Source organism: Chelonia mydas, chromosome 8 (genome assembly GCF_015237465.2).
Source record: "Chelonia mydas isolate rCheMyd1 chromosome 8, rCheMyd1.pri.v2, whole genome shotgun sequence".
Taxonomy (NCBI): domain Eukaryota; kingdom Metazoa; phylum Chordata; order Testudines; family Cheloniidae; genus Chelonia; species Chelonia mydas.
Window position 1 is genome coordinate 14,956,713 of NC_057854.1, and position 15,314 is coordinate 14,972,026.

Below are 15,314 nucleotides of genomic sequence, written 5' to 3' on the forward strand. Positions count from 1 at the left end.
CCAGTGTAATGGGCTTTTCTGCAGTTTTATATCGGAAGCCGTTTTCAGTGGTGCAGCTCGGTTATTTTAGCCGTTTCGCCTGGGAGCAGAATGTGTCATGTCTGGTTCCTATAAAATGTTCTGTAGCCATCAAATTTTATTCATTTTCAGATTCAGAAACAGACAACACACCAACCACATAAGGAGTTCAAAGAAGATTGAAGACTCCAAGACTCGGATAACACGGCTATGATAAGGCTCTGCATCTCCTGATGGGCTGGAACAAGAAGAAGGACTGCTGAATGCATTTCCTAACAGAAAAAAATCTGGGGTCAAAACTACTGGTGCCACATAGTTACGAACCTACAATCTACAGTACTATTGTACTAAATATAGTGCTGTGAAGATGCCATCTATTTCCATAGGATTCCCCATAATTTATCCTCAGTGACCTGATTTTCAGCGGTTTTGATAAGCTGTAGCTTCTGTGAAGTAGGGAGCTATGAGCGCTCAGCACCCTTTTGAAAATCAGGCTATAAAAGAGCATGAGGAGCAGTCACAGCGCTGACTCAGTGGAATCTTGCACTCAAAAGCTGCTTAAACGTGAATTGAAATACCAAAGTAGTTCAAGATTCTAATACCGGGATTTTCAAATGAGAACTATTTCAAAGTCTTCATGCTTAAATGAATATTAAAAAAACCCCAAAACCAATATTAGATGAAGAGTCAAGTGAAGCGCTGCTTACAGTGCAATACACTTTATACTTCTGCTGTTAGTTCCGGCACTACAGGCTTTCGAACAAATACGGTGGTAGGAGAAAATAGTGTTATAATGCTTTCTTAATAAAAATGATATTTTAGTTGCATATGTACTTTGTGGCCAGATTAAATCTGTCTAGCCTGCTGGATTGATGATGGCTAATCATTATTCCGAAGGTCACACTCCCCTACTGTGCAGAGGACCAACAAAAGGAGTATGCGCCATTTAAGCCTCAGTCTGAAAGCTTAAGGGGAATTTGAGTGCTGTATTTGTTTTGTGCTGGCCCTCGGCACAGGAGTGAATTTCACCTTAGTAAGTTTAAACAAAGAGAGAAACTTCATAACCTCTCACCTGCTTAAATTGTGTAACTGGCATGCATTGCCCTCTGGGCTTCATGAATCTTTTTTGCTTTCACGTTGAAGCCAGTTGTGGCTGAGACACAAGTGCAACACAGCACATCGGTAATGGCAGAGCAGGAGTCGTTTATGAAAGTGAATCTATTGGGCAAAGGTATTCAAACAGAAATTCAATGTAAGTGCAAAAGACTATTTGTTTCAGGCTGAAAGACTCTGGCTTTGAAAATCAAACCTTTCTTTTGCATAAATGGTTTTGCCATATTGATAGTGTAGCGCAAGGCAGCCATTGTCCTGGGCCAGGGTTCTGTTCCATTCCTGCTATCTCATCTCTTTTCAAACAGAGTTTTCTTAATAAGGCATTTGCAATATTTAAAGATTTGATATAGCTGATTTTTTTTTTTTAAATATAGAGGAAATTCCCTTTGGTCTAACATGTAGAATAACTGTTTAGATTACTTCAGTTACCATTCTCATCCAACCCTTGATATTAGCATGGGATAGAGCTGTTTACATGAGATACGGGGATTGGGCTTGGTATATCGTGGCCATATTTTTATGAAGATACTTTCTATAAAAAAGGCGGTACTTATTCTCCTTTATGTGATCAGAGACTTGGATATTTCTGAAACCAATTGAAATATTTTTATACTCCTGTAACTTCTTAGGATCCCAGAAAACTTAATTTTCCATGTTTTCAATTAAAAAAAACAAACAAGTTTGTCTGTGTTTTTGACAGCTTGTCTTTATCAGTCCATTTCCCGGGCCTGTAGCACTGCCACATCTCATATAGTTTAAGTGTTAGCAGCTTTATTTTTAATAAGAATGTTTTTGACGTTAGGGGACTGTACTCAGAAGATTGTGAAATTGTTCTAACAAGGACTTTAAATTGTGTCTACACCTAGCAAAAAAGGAGTTACTTCACCCGATGGAGCATTTGCAAGGAGACATTCTGTTTTCTAATAAATCTCTCCCAGGTTTGAACAGTGATGCCTGAAGAAATCCACAGAGTGTGAATCTATGGAGGGATCAAGAGGAGCAAAAACTCCAGTTTCTGGCACTATTATTTTATTTATTTTTTCTTAAATTGTAAAGCCTTCCTAAGAGAATTGCATAGGCTTAAAATGCTGCTGTACAAGTTTTAACATACACTTGGTTTGGCCTAGCACTGCAGTCTTCATGGTAAGTTGTCTGTCAAATACAGTCCTAATTGTAACATTTTTCAAATGAGTTATAAGTTGGGGCTCAATATGGGAGCTATATATTTATGAGCAGTCAGGGTACCACTTGTAAAGCAGTGCTTTGGGGTTGGAGAAGGAGAGGATTATTCCCATTGACTTTGCTGGGAGCTGTGTTATTCCTCTTGTGCAGAGATAATCGCATATACCCCGCTGTCTCTGTATAAACTATCCTCAGCAAGATCTGAAGCTGGCTTATTGGAGCTGCTGAAGTATGGATGAAAGTGTGGCAGTTGCCATTAGCTTGTTTTTCTTTATTATAATAAAAATGTGCACTGACTTATTATATAACCTACTTTCTCTGTGGACTATAACTGAAAAGAGTGACATCTCCTATGTGTATTAAAACTTTGTGAAAGGAAGTCTCTTTCTTTAAGACATTGACAAAATTATGTTTTAGTAACTGGCTATTAAGGTGTTTTGAATCTGTTTGAATAGGCTCATAAGGTGTGGGGAGTGGAGGGGAAATGCAAGTGAAATCTAATCTGCAAGCAGATGGGAAAAGTTTTGATAAAGATAGAAGTTCGTTTCACAGTCTTCTGCCCCAGGTTGGGCTTGGTGGAATGTACTTTAACAATAGAGCCCCAAGAGAGAGCCACTGCTACAGCCAAAGAAGGCTTGTTCTTGGTATTAAAAGCCTGTGGTATTTGCAGACTTCTTTAAAAGTTTGCAGAACACTAGTGACTGATGTCTGAGACTAGAACTCCTCATTATAAATTGTTAAATGCTCTCCAAGTCTTAAAAGGACACTGTCTAGACCAGGGGTTCGCAACCTTTTTCTTTCTGAGACCCCCACACACACGCTATAAGAGCTCCATGGCCCACCTGTTCCACAACAACTTTTTCTGCATTTCCAGTAAATTAAAACCCAGCGCTGGCATTAGGGGTCAGCAAGCAGGGCAATTGCCTGGGGTCCTAGACCACAGGGGACCTGCAAAGCTAAGTTGTTCGGGCTTCAGTCCCAGCCCCAGCCCCAGTGAGTCTAACACCGGCCCTACTGTCTGGTTTATTTTGGCAGACCCTCTAAAAGCTGCTCGCAGCCCCACAGTGGGTCCCGGACCCCTGGTTGAGAACCACTGGTCTAGACAAAGCCCTTTTTGGAAGGGTGACAGGAGAGTGGCTTTACTTTTGTCTTATTCTTCAGACTGCGGTGAGGAGCGGCTTCCTTATTGCTACTGATGGATGCTTAATCAGAATTTTATTAGAGTTTAAGCAGATATGTCTGTCAGGGCTCCTTCCCCACTCTGAATTCTGGGGTACAGATGTGGGGTCCCACAATCAAGACCCCCTAAGCTTATTTTTACTAGTTTAGGTTAAAAACTTTTCCAAGGCACAAATTCTTTGCCCTTGGAGGGTATGCTGCCACCACCAAGTGATTTAGACAAAGAATCAGGGAAAGGATCACTTGGAGTTCCTGTTCCCCCAAAATATCCCCCAGCCCCCTTTCATGGGGAGGCTTGAGAATAATTCCTAACCAATTGGTTACAAAGTGAACACAGACCCAAATCCCTGGATCTTTGGAAACTGAAAAAAAAAATCAATTAGTTCTTAAAAGAAGAATTTTACTTAAAAAAAAAAAAAAGAAAAGAAAGGGTAAAAATCCTCTCTGTAAAATCAGGTTGGAAGATGACTTTACAGGGTAACAAAAGATTCACAAAACACAGAGGAACCCCGTCTAGCCTTAGTTTCAAAGTTACAACAAAACAGTGATAAACCTCCCTCCAGCAAAGGGAAAATTCACAAGTTGAGAAAACAAAGATAAAATAATACGCCTTGCATGGCTGTGCTTACAATTTCTGTAATATGAGAGACTGGTTCAGAATGGTTTGGACGACATGGATTGATGTCCGGTCTCTTTTAGTCCCAAGAGCGAAAACAAACACAGAAACAAAGAACCCAAAACAAAGCCTCTTTTCCCCCTCCCCCCGCCCCACCCAGCCCAGCCCAGCCCAGCCCAGCCCAGCTCTGAAAGTATCTTTTCTCCCCATTGGTTCCTTTGGTCAGGTGCCAACCAGGTTATCTGAGCTTCTTAACCCCTTACAGGTAAGGAGGAATTTTAAGCTACCCTTATGGTTATGACAATGTCTAACTCACTTGGGGCCCAACATTTAAACTTTGTAAGACACTTTTACCAAAAATAACCCCTAACCCCCAGTGTTTTAATGTTTGAATTGCAAACATTGCAGAGGGCATATGTTTAAAAAAATAAACTGTTTTCATAGAGTATGTCTACTGGTCACCTGAAAATGAAACTGACTAAAGAAAAATGTTGCAGACTGACTGCACTGACATTCATTATCCAAAGTGAGACGAATGTAGGAACCAAACAAACAACATAAATAGCGGAAAGTAAATTAGATCTTTTTAAAAATTAGAAGAGTTTTAAAATCCAGAATGGTAAAATAGAAGGAAATATATTTAAAATATAATGTGAGAGGACAATAACCCTATATGTGTGTGACATTCCTTGAAAATGGGGGATGTACCCCAGCTTATTATTAGACAGGTTGAGAAGTCATTTAACATTTAGTTAGCATGGAATAAGTGGCCGGGGGGTGGGGGGGGGAAGGGGAAATGGGAGTACTATGGTAAGCTCTTCCCGAATAGAGAACTATCAAGGTAGGGCAGTCTTTTGGCCTAATAACCTTAAAAGAACACTATCAGTGTAACTGATTCTTAAGGCCCCAATCCTGCCAGCTAATTGGTGTAGGTGCACTCCTGCGCTAACACAGCGCCCCTTGGTAGTCAATGGGGCTCTGCCTGGGTGCAAAGCCTCTGCCTACAAGGATCTATTTGTAGGATCAGGTGCATCCATTCATGAAATTTTAAAATAAACATTCTGAAATACTAAGTTCCCATGTCCATTTAATTTCCTTTATGGTGATTAAGTGTAAATAGATGTTCCCCAAGTTGAGAATGTTCTAAAGGGAAAGTTTAATATTCAGTGTAATATTTTTCATGTTTTCATTTTCTTTTTGGGGATGGGGAAGGAGGGTTCTTCTAATTATTAGTTGCCTATGGTGCTTGATGAGACACATGTAAGTTGTATCTAATGTTTGTGGAACTATAGTTTGTTTATATGTGGCGGGTTTTTTTGGGTCTTCTCATGATGTGTAAAGTCTGGAAAATAAAATCTTGGCAACAAGCATCAGTGAATGTGGTTTTTACTATGAATGAACTTGCTGCTAGGGCCAAATACAAGCATGTGGTTACTCAGATTTTTTTTAAAAACTGAACAAATATTCCAAAGTCATATTAACGAATCACTATTGCCTGCTAGCCTTTTCCAGGTCGTGTCACAGCTTTACTGGTTCTCTGAGCAGAAGGCACTCACTGAAACTGTGAACCTGATTAAGGAAAATGGGCGGAAGAGCAAGGGCCCGGGGGCCTCAAAAATGAAACAATAAAGAAAATAGAGGCAGTAGATGGCTCTAGTGTGAAATTCAAATTATTCTGCAGGTTTTGGAATTGTGACCTTATTCTGAGGGCAGGTTTGTTTTGTTTTTTTGCTGACATACATGATATATTTTCACTTTCCGTGGAAACAGATCTTGAGGGAAAGCACCTCCAAAAGGGACTATCAATCTTTATCATTTTCCTGTGCCAACAAGACCTGGTGCCTTCAAGGAGGCAAACTGCAAACTGCTGACAAACTGCAGATTTAACCCCATCCAGACTGTTGAGTTGTTCCCTTATGCATTTCTAAGCTATTTACTATCCCACATAGCTTTTTCTGAGGATAATTCACCCTCTCTCAGTGCCCAAATTGATTAATTGATGTCAGTGCCATGAAGATTAATCCTTCATGGTGGAGGAGAAAAGGGCAGCGCAATTCAGATTCCATACCAGAAGAAGGCTCCTTCCTCATGCTACTGAAAAGTCCTCATGCCCCAGCTGCTTATGTTTTCATACCTTACTGATCTAACTGCCTGTACTCAAGTGTTAAATTGCCTCCCACCCCCACGGATATGGAAGCTTGGAACTTGATGGAATAATTAAATCTTGATAGCTAAATTTCCAGCTGGAATGCAATTTGTGCTGTGATAGATTAATGATTTTAATGGAAAACAGCCAAAACAAAGTGGTTTACTCCACAATATTATTTTTAACATTCTATCAAATATAAGCAATTCACTGCTCAATTATTTGACTTAGTGGGGTATTTCCCATTGAAGGAAGCATAGATTAGTGCTTGAAACAAAAGACTGGGAACTAGGCAATTTGGTTTTAGTCCTATATGTGACATGGGCCTGGTCTACACTAGGGGGGTATCAACCTAAGATATGTAACTTCAGCTACGAGAATAGCGTAGCTGAAGTCGACGTATCTTAGGTCAACTTACCTCGTGTCCTCACAGCGCGGGGTCAACTGCCGCCACTCCCCCATCGACTCCGCTTCCGCCTCTCACCATGGTGGAGTACAGGAGTCGACGGCAGAGCGATCACTACCCGCCAATCCTGTGGGTAGTGTAGACTACCCATGGCTTGCTGCGTGACTTTGAGCATGTTAGCTAATCTCCCTTCTTCATTTCCCCATCTAAAGTGTGACTATATACTTCACTACTGAATGGGCTGTGTGGCTTAATTTATTTTGAATAATGTTTTTAAACTGCATAGTTGTCCTAGGATACAAGTGCAAAGTCTTACTATTATTGCTCCCAAAGAGGAAGGCTTTTCAATTTTTAGTAGATAGGAGTTTTCTGTAGTTAGGTTTTATAATGGTACTGACCAAAGTTCAGAACTCTTATCACAATAAGCTTAATCACTGTGACATAAATACAGTTGTGAAAGAAGTTGCTGTTGCTTTGAGTACGTGTCAGTATGCCAAGTGCACATGACCAGAAATCTTGGAGTAACAGTGTCTATCAGGCCCCTGTACGCACTCTGGCCTCCTTGGGCTTCTGTACAAGGGCATAAAGGGCGGAGTGGCTGCGACCCTCCCTCAATTCCCTCTGATTGCCGGGGCAGTGAGATGGAACCTGGCGAGTGTCCGACCACTAGCTCTTAGCTTCAGCTAAACCTTACCACAAACCTTCTGAATTCTTCAGAACTCCTTGGCTACCTTTATCTTTGACCAATATACTGGCAGGGGGGAGGAGGGGAAGGGGGTCTAGCCATCTTGACCAAATGAGGATGGCTAGACCCCACCCCTTCTCTCCCCTGCACATCCTGGAAAGACCTCCTGTACAGGGTTCCTTAGCATGGTAAACTCAACCTTCACGCTTCAAGCCATGCCCATCCTGTGATCGACTAATACTCTTATAAGATAGACCCAGAAGGTGCCTTTCTACCTAGGGGAATTGCACATACCTAGCAGATGCTCAGTGCGTCTGCCATTTTTTGCTAGAACATGTAAGTCACAAGACACAAGGCTCAAACGCCACTTTTTGGCACAATCTATGAATGTCTCATCAGACCCTGAGGAGACAAGCTCTCAAATCCTGCTAGTGGACAAGCCAGTGTTATCCAGAAGACAGGCTACACTCAAGACCAGTGCAGAAAAGATGGTACCAAGAAAGGAGCTAGTACTGGCATCAGTGCCAGCACTGCGCCTGACACCTACATCATCTGAGATGGTAAGTGTCTGCTTTAACACACAGTCTGGCATCAACAGCACAGAGGCTGAGGCTCCAGGCAGAGCTCAGTGTCTTCTCATAAAGAACAGACAATGCAAAGCCTCTGGAGAGAACTCCATCAGGTGTGTCACACTTGATCTTCTCACATCCCACAGTATCAAAAGTCTTAACCTCTGTTTGGAGATCCAGCTCCCCTTTGGGACCTCACTGTCAGTCACCTGAAGCTTATGCAGCCTCCCTCAGAACCACTGCCAGAATGTTTGATGCACCACCTTACCATTAAAAATGGTCTTTCTGGGGGTCACCCGTCAACTCAGAGAGTCAGTGAACTCCAGGCTCTCATGGCTGGAGCACATTATACAATCTTTCATAGAGACAGGTGGTGCTCAGACCACTCCCCAAGTTCACCCTTAAGGTGGTCTCAGACTTTCACCTAAATCAATTGACTGACAAGGTAATCTTCTTCCCAAAGCTGCTCTCTGAGAAGAAACTGCACACCCTGGATGAATCCAGAGTGTTACTGTATTATCTTACTGGGCCCAAGTCCTTTTGTCTTTCTGCCTGCCTCTTTGTGTCTGTATCTGGCCTGTCCAAACACCAAGCTATCTTACCATGGAAAATGTCCAAATGGATTACACACTGCATTCGTACTTGCCATCAGCTGCCAGGTAAGCCTTTCTCTTCTAACATCAAGGCACACTCCACCAGAGCACAGGCTGCATCTAACGCCTCCTTCAGAAATGCTCCAGTCTTGGACATCTGCAATGAGGAGTAATCGAGTGACTTTCCTGAAACATTATGCACTTGACATGGGTGCCAGGGCAGATACCAAGTTTGGGACAGCAGTAACTCCAATCACTATTTGATACAGCTATAACACCTCACTCCCACCGTCCGAGGAGGTTACTGCTCACCCGTCACCAACAGCAGGATCCACGCTGACACATAGTCGAAGAAGAAAGAATGGTTACTTACCATGGAATAACTGTGGTTCTTCACAGAGTACTTTGGTGTGGATCCCACAAACCAGTTTCCATCCCTGAGTCCTTAGTTATGACAGGGTTTCAACTGCAAGGGAACTGGGTCAGGGTTGCAGCTGCTGTTCCCTTTATACCCTTGCACATGAGGTGGCATAAGGCACATGCTGGGGCCCCAACAGATGCTGCTACTCAAAAAGGTCCCATCTCACAGGCATGAGGCATTTGCACCCCTACATTGGGATCCACACTGACTATAACATCTCAAAGAACCACAGTTACTGTAGAGTAAGTTCTAATTGGGACCTTTTAGTCTAGAATTTTAAAAAATATGGTTCAGTTTAGTAGTAGAACGCCATACCCATAATTATACTTTATTAATGTCTAGCACTCTGTCCCAGAAAGCAGTATGGGAATCAGACATCAATCCTACAGCAGCAAAAGTAAAACTCTAATTGAATAGACTTTTAAACTAAGATCACTGAAAGAGTTAAACAAATTTGCAGCATCAACCTGACATTAAAGTCCAATATACCAGTTAAGCCATGGCAGACTTGTTTTTTGATGCTATCTGCAATGGGAGTTTGAAATTGGGCATCTTAATGAACGTCAAAGTATGGAGTAGGGCTTATATCACTAAAAACTAGCATTTCCTATTTAAAAGCCTGATGAAATTGTCAGCAGTTGGCAGGAAATGGGTTGGGGAGCAGAGGGGCAACTCGAGTAATTTTTTAAACAATTTCCTTGCATGATGTGAGCCTTGTACTATTTCTTTGAAAGTCTGTGAAGCTGCTTTAGTTGAGTTCCTGTAACTCACTGCTTCATGTTCTAAAATTTGCAGTCTATAAGGCTCTTTAAAAACAGAAGAGGACTGTTTATTTTTAAGGTAACCTGCACATTGAGAGATGTACAGTAACGTTTGAGTTACATGCTGGATGTCATCAAACAGGTGAAGTCATTTTGCATCTGCTCTCATTTTAAAATGTTGTCTTCCATTCCAAGTCCTCAATCTGTAGTTTTTGTATGGTTGCTGTTTGGTGTAATACATACACATGGACTCTACCAGGGCCCAATTTCCCAAGTCTTTACATGTACATGTTCGCAGAATCAGACGCCTGGTCATGTCCTACTACCCTGGGAGATCACTGGAACATACAGACTGCCTGTGAATGATTTAGGTATATTCATATGTTCTCCACACTTTGAGTTTTCTATGACTATTCCACAGACTTTACAAATGAGAAAAGTGAAGCACAGTACACTGGGGAAATGTATGCAAAGTTACCTGAAAATTCCTTTTGTGTGATAAGATCTGCTACAATAGGTGATTTCAGCCTGCTTACATCTTGGGGGCAGAACAAGACCTGTTAGTTACGGGCAGCGGGGAAATGCACCACCCCTGAAGTTCCGTTCAGTTGAGATTACTGCCACAGCTGGGCTAGTTCTATCTGGCTTTCCTAAATGAGACTCGATTTGTTTTTTGCAAGTATAGTTAGCACAAAGTTTCTCCAACAGCGTGAGCATGGGTACAGTTTCCCCTAATGACATAAACCTGAAGCTTTGGATGTCAATTTTCATCACTGTCCTGACTTGTAATAAGAAAAGGAGTACTTGTGGCACCTTAGAGACTAACCAATTTATTTGAGCATGAGCTTTCGTGAGCTACAGCTCACTTCATCGGATGCATACTGTTTTTAAGGTGGGCTGGATTTATGGAACGTACCACTTAAAGTTGTTTTTCAGGTAAAGTCTCATAAATTTTCCATTCTTGGTTGTGCGAAGGCTTACAGATCAATTACAATGTGATTTTTTTACAGCTATATGTCTCCAATGTGGGAAGCAAGATCATCTTTTTAAATACGAACAGATGTAATAGAATGAGATGCGGGAGAGGAGGGGGAAATAACTGGATAAATTGCATATGAACTTTGGTCTGCTCAGTGCCTCAGTTTCCCCATCTGTAAAACTGGGATAATGATACTGACTTTCTTTATAAAGTGCTTTGAGATCTAGGTGCTATTATTTTTTAAGTACATCATTGCATGAGACAAGTGTTTCCAAAAGGCTCCAATACAGATTGGATTTTTGTTTCTGTAACTCTACTTGTTTTCCTTTTTGGGTGTTTTCTTGCCTTCTGTTTACAATCCTCTGAGATAAGATCTTCTGCCTGATACTCTGTGACTGATTTCCCTGGCACCACGTCTATTCATTGTGTCTACTCTGAAACCAAGATAAGCCGGAAGCTGTCTCATTCCGTTTGTTTCTGCTTTCTCTTGTACAGAACTGCCCAGGAAGAGATGAAAGGGAATTTCCTTCATCCTTAAAGCTAATATTAATACTCCTGTGATCCTAGAAGGATTTGCCTGATAAAATGTTAATGACCGAAGTTGAGAAAATGGGAAAGCAAAGATAAGCCTCATTTAAGACCTTTTTCAGATGTTTCAGACAGAGCTATAGTCTCATTTATCTCTGATTCTCTGAGACTAAGGATAGGAGAGGATACAGCCCTTTATGGGGAATGGGTTGTTTCCCTGCTATCTGAAGTAGATGGCTGGTTTCCTCCATATATCAGCATTTCTGTGGGTTGATAAGTAATGGAAATGGGACAAAACCGTGCCTGTGATTCTTGCACATCTCCATTAAATACATCCTGGGAATAATGTCCAGTAAATTCATTTTGATCCAAGCTGTGGGTAATCGTTTGGTCTCAGCATGAAAGAGCCTGGCACCAGTCTGGGGGTCCAACCACAGCCAGGGCTGAGTGACAGTCCTGCAAATTGCTGCAAGGCTGCTGAGGCAGCTCTTGACCTTGCCTCAGCACCAGCGAGCACTCACAAACTGATATTCTCTCCCGTTCTACTTCAGGGACTGCTTCAACTTGCCATTTGGTATTCCTTTCTGTGGAGTCGGGCGGGGCCAGGCATGGTTAAATCTCTACTTCTCTGATTAGCCTCAACTTTCTGAAATGTTCCCCACTAGAGTACTAAGAGCCAGGAACTGAGCTGCCTGGGCACCTGTTCTCCGGGAGCACCGCTCCATATACCGGCATGAAACAGATTTGTGTACCACTATCTTTTCCAGAGAGGGAAGCCCTTTAAACAGTGGGATTTTAAGTTAAGAGGGACCATGCCTGCAAAATCATCCACCCATGAAAGCACTGCTTGTGCAAAGTCTACAGGGGCCTTTAAGGTCTCAGACAACATCTCTTTCCTCATTGTGCTAAGGTCCACAACTCCACTACAATAAGTACTTCAGCCTGGGGAAATTCCAACCCTTTTTTCCAAATGTCAGACTAAAATTCAGCTCAACGATTTGTCTAGTTCCAAGCCATGTCCTGGGGCTGCATTTGACTTTTGAGGAGACTCTCCCCTCAGCTCCACTTCCTGCTCTGAGGCACTTACAGCAGATGCTGCAGGCTTCAGGGAGAGAGCCAGACTGAGAAAGCCAAAGGCAAAAGGAAAGGCCCGTGTCTCCTGCTTCCTCCTCCTTGTTGAATAATGTCTCATTGGGGAGCTTAGCCAACACTGGGGTCAGAATGCAGTTTACCCTTGAGAAGGCAAGACCGCAGGAAAAGAGCCTGGCAGGAGTGGAAAATTTTGGCTCCAGGAGCAAGGTTCAGACACTATTTCAGCAGCCTATTGTGGGTGGGGTTCCTTCCCCCTGTAGAACCCTCCCTTTCCCCTGCCCTGATCAGGGTTTGGATGTACCAACAGAGCCAGCAGAAAATCTCAGCAAAACTAAGAAAGATTGTGCCTAGATCCTGTGCTGGGTGTGCAGCTCAGCTACCTCCTCTGTCTCCACCCCCTACTCAGGTTGCAGTTGGAGGGTGTGCTACAGGGCTGCTGGACTCAGTCCCCTGCTTCCACCTCAGTAACAGGCTCACAGAGATTCACTACTGATATCCTAGGCTGGACTCTCCAGGGGAAATGCAAACCTATTTTGGTCATATGGCCCCTACACAGAAGAGATGACAAGCCTTGTCCTCTTTCTGACTGCAGGGAGAGTCCTCATCCCCTGCAATATTTTTGGAGGAATCCCTGAGCCAAATTTCACTCCTCCTCTTAAAGCAGAATCATAGGGATAAGTTCCCAAATGGGAAATAAAATTAAAAATAAGCAAATAAAATCTGCACCTGGAACAGCTGCTCACCTTCACAGAGAGCAGCATTGTAGATAAACTCAGGAAAGACCAAGCCACAAACCTGTGCTGATTTTTTTTTTTAAGGGAGCCCTGAACAGAACAAAAAGAAAAGGAGTACTAGTGGCACCCTAGAGACTAACCAATTTATTTGAGCATAAGCTTTCGTGAGCTACAGCTCACTTCATCGGATGCAAAGCTTATGCTCAGTTAAATTGGTTAGTCTCTAAGGTGCCACTAGTACTCTGTTTCTTTTTGCGAACACAGACTAACACGGCTGCTACTCTGAAACCTGAACAGAACAGAATCCCTGTACCTGAAGCCCTAGGTGGTGTTTTCTTCTATGTTTTAAGTAATTATTCTAAAAGACTTACAGGCACTTTTTTTTAAATACAGTACTACCATAAAAAAGTCATGCCCAGGGTCTGATTTGAACTTAGAAGCAAGGCAACTCAGCTAAGAGTATGAGCCATTTCTTAGCCCACTCTGTTGAGCCTTACCTATTGCATTAGGGCTCGTCTTCACTGGCAACGTCAAAGCACTGCCGCGCTTTATTGTGGCTGTGTAGTCACAGCACAGTGCTGGGAGAGAGCTCGCCCAGCGCTATAAAAAAAAATCACCCCATCAAGGGGAATAGCTACCACTGCTGGGAGCCCAACTCCTAGCACTGGTGCACTGTCTACACTGGCACTTTACAGTGCTGAAACTTGCAGCATGCGGGGGGTGTTTTTTCACACCCCTGAGCAAGAAAGTTGCAGCGCTGTAAATTGCCAGCATAGACAAGCCCTGAGATTTAGAATGCTGAGGCCAAATTCTGGCCTAACCAACAAAGGGGGGGACAAGCAGATCTAATAAGGGTAGATTCCACAAGGAAAGCCGAGGCTACCACATGGTGCAGTATGCTCTGCTGCTCCTTTTAAAAAAGTAGGAATGTCCTGGGACTTGGGCTGTTTAGTGCTACTGAACGCAGCCAGCTGTGGGGCGATGACTGTACAAACTGCCGGCTGGAAAAACCACACTCTATGGGGCCATGGTGTTTGGGGAAGTTCAGCAGCCTGTCTCCTTTCTTAGCATTTTCTGGAGCCCTAGGGAGAAATTCTGACTCTTGGTCCTTTTGGGGGCCAGTGACTGAGTAAAAAATACCCTGTTCTACCTTTAACACACCAACAGAGCAGAGCGGCGGGGCTAGGCCCGGCCTACATTCAAAAATTAAGTTGACCCAGCTACGTCGCTCAGGGCTGTGAAAAAAACACACATACCCGAACAACATAGTTAAGCAGACCTGTCTCCCATTTTAGACAGCGGTAGGTTGACAAAAGAATTCTTCTATCAACGTAGCTACCGTCTCTCAGCGAGATGGATTAACTATGCCATTGGGAGAATCTCTTCTGTCGCTTTAGTGACTCTACACTGAAGTGCTTCAGCCTCGGCTTTCCTTGTGGAATCTACCCTTATTAGATCTGCTGGCGTAGACCCACTCTGAATCATATACGTGGTGGAATATCTAGTGAGGTGATAAGTCTGCTTCTTTGTTCTCCTTTCCCTTGACTTTGTGACCTTTCATGTAAATTTTAACTCTATGTAAATACAGGTTCTTAAAGTTTAATTGTTTTCTTACCTGGTAAAAGTTAAATTTTCATCAGAGAGATGTGTTATTGCTGTCTGAGATAAAATATTGTTATGCTGAGAAGTAGTGACTGCTTACATCACAAACCTCTTTGAGTGTAACACACTCTTCAATTCGCATAACTGCCAGGATAAATTAATCACAAGCCCCCAACCTAAAACAAAAGGGAGGTTGTGAACCAACCTACCCAGAAATTTTTGGACTGAATAGGCAGAGGGGTTTTGCTGAGTATTGTTTTGGATACGTGCATGCATGAGCAGAGACAGCCTAGTCAACAAGGAGCAGCCGAAAGCAGGGTATGACCCTGGAAGAAACCTAGGGAGAGATTTCTTGGGTCAGAGGTTCAGGCTGAAAAGTGTGTTCTTGGGGCTCTGAGCAAAAAAACCTGTTTCCTGCTATTTGATACTTTCTGCATTCAGAGTCACAAAGGTTTTTTTAAGCAATATCTATCACTGATTTCTACTCCCAAATGGAACATTTCCAGGGCCCCAAACTTTGATTAGCCACTTGGGTGACAATGTTTAACTGCTAAGTGAGGCTGCTTTACCTTTGACTCAGATACTGTAAATGAGAACTGTGGATAAGATTGCAAATAGTTGCGCAACACTTCAAGGTTTATTTGGTTTTGCTCCATGGCAGCTTCTGTCAATTGCCATGAATGGTTTTTG

The 15,314-nt window shown here is 42.7% G+C and overlaps 1 protein-coding gene across 2 annotated transcripts in view; it reads left to right on the forward strand.

Annotated features, from left to right (window-relative positions):
- Positions 1–2,625, forward strand: part of LOC102935905 (solute carrier family 22 member 4) — a 50,155-nt gene extending 47,530 nt beyond the window's left edge. For both annotated transcript variants that reach the window (XM_037905983.2, XM_043552775.1), the window contains exon 10: positions 151–2,625. In XM_037905983.2, the coding sequence (XP_037761911.1) occupies positions 151–232 (82 nt within the window). In that variant the 3' untranslated portion in view covers positions 233–2,625. The remainder of the gene's footprint in view (positions 1–150) is intronic.
- The last annotated feature ends 12,689 nt before the right edge of the window (positions 2,626–15,314 follow it).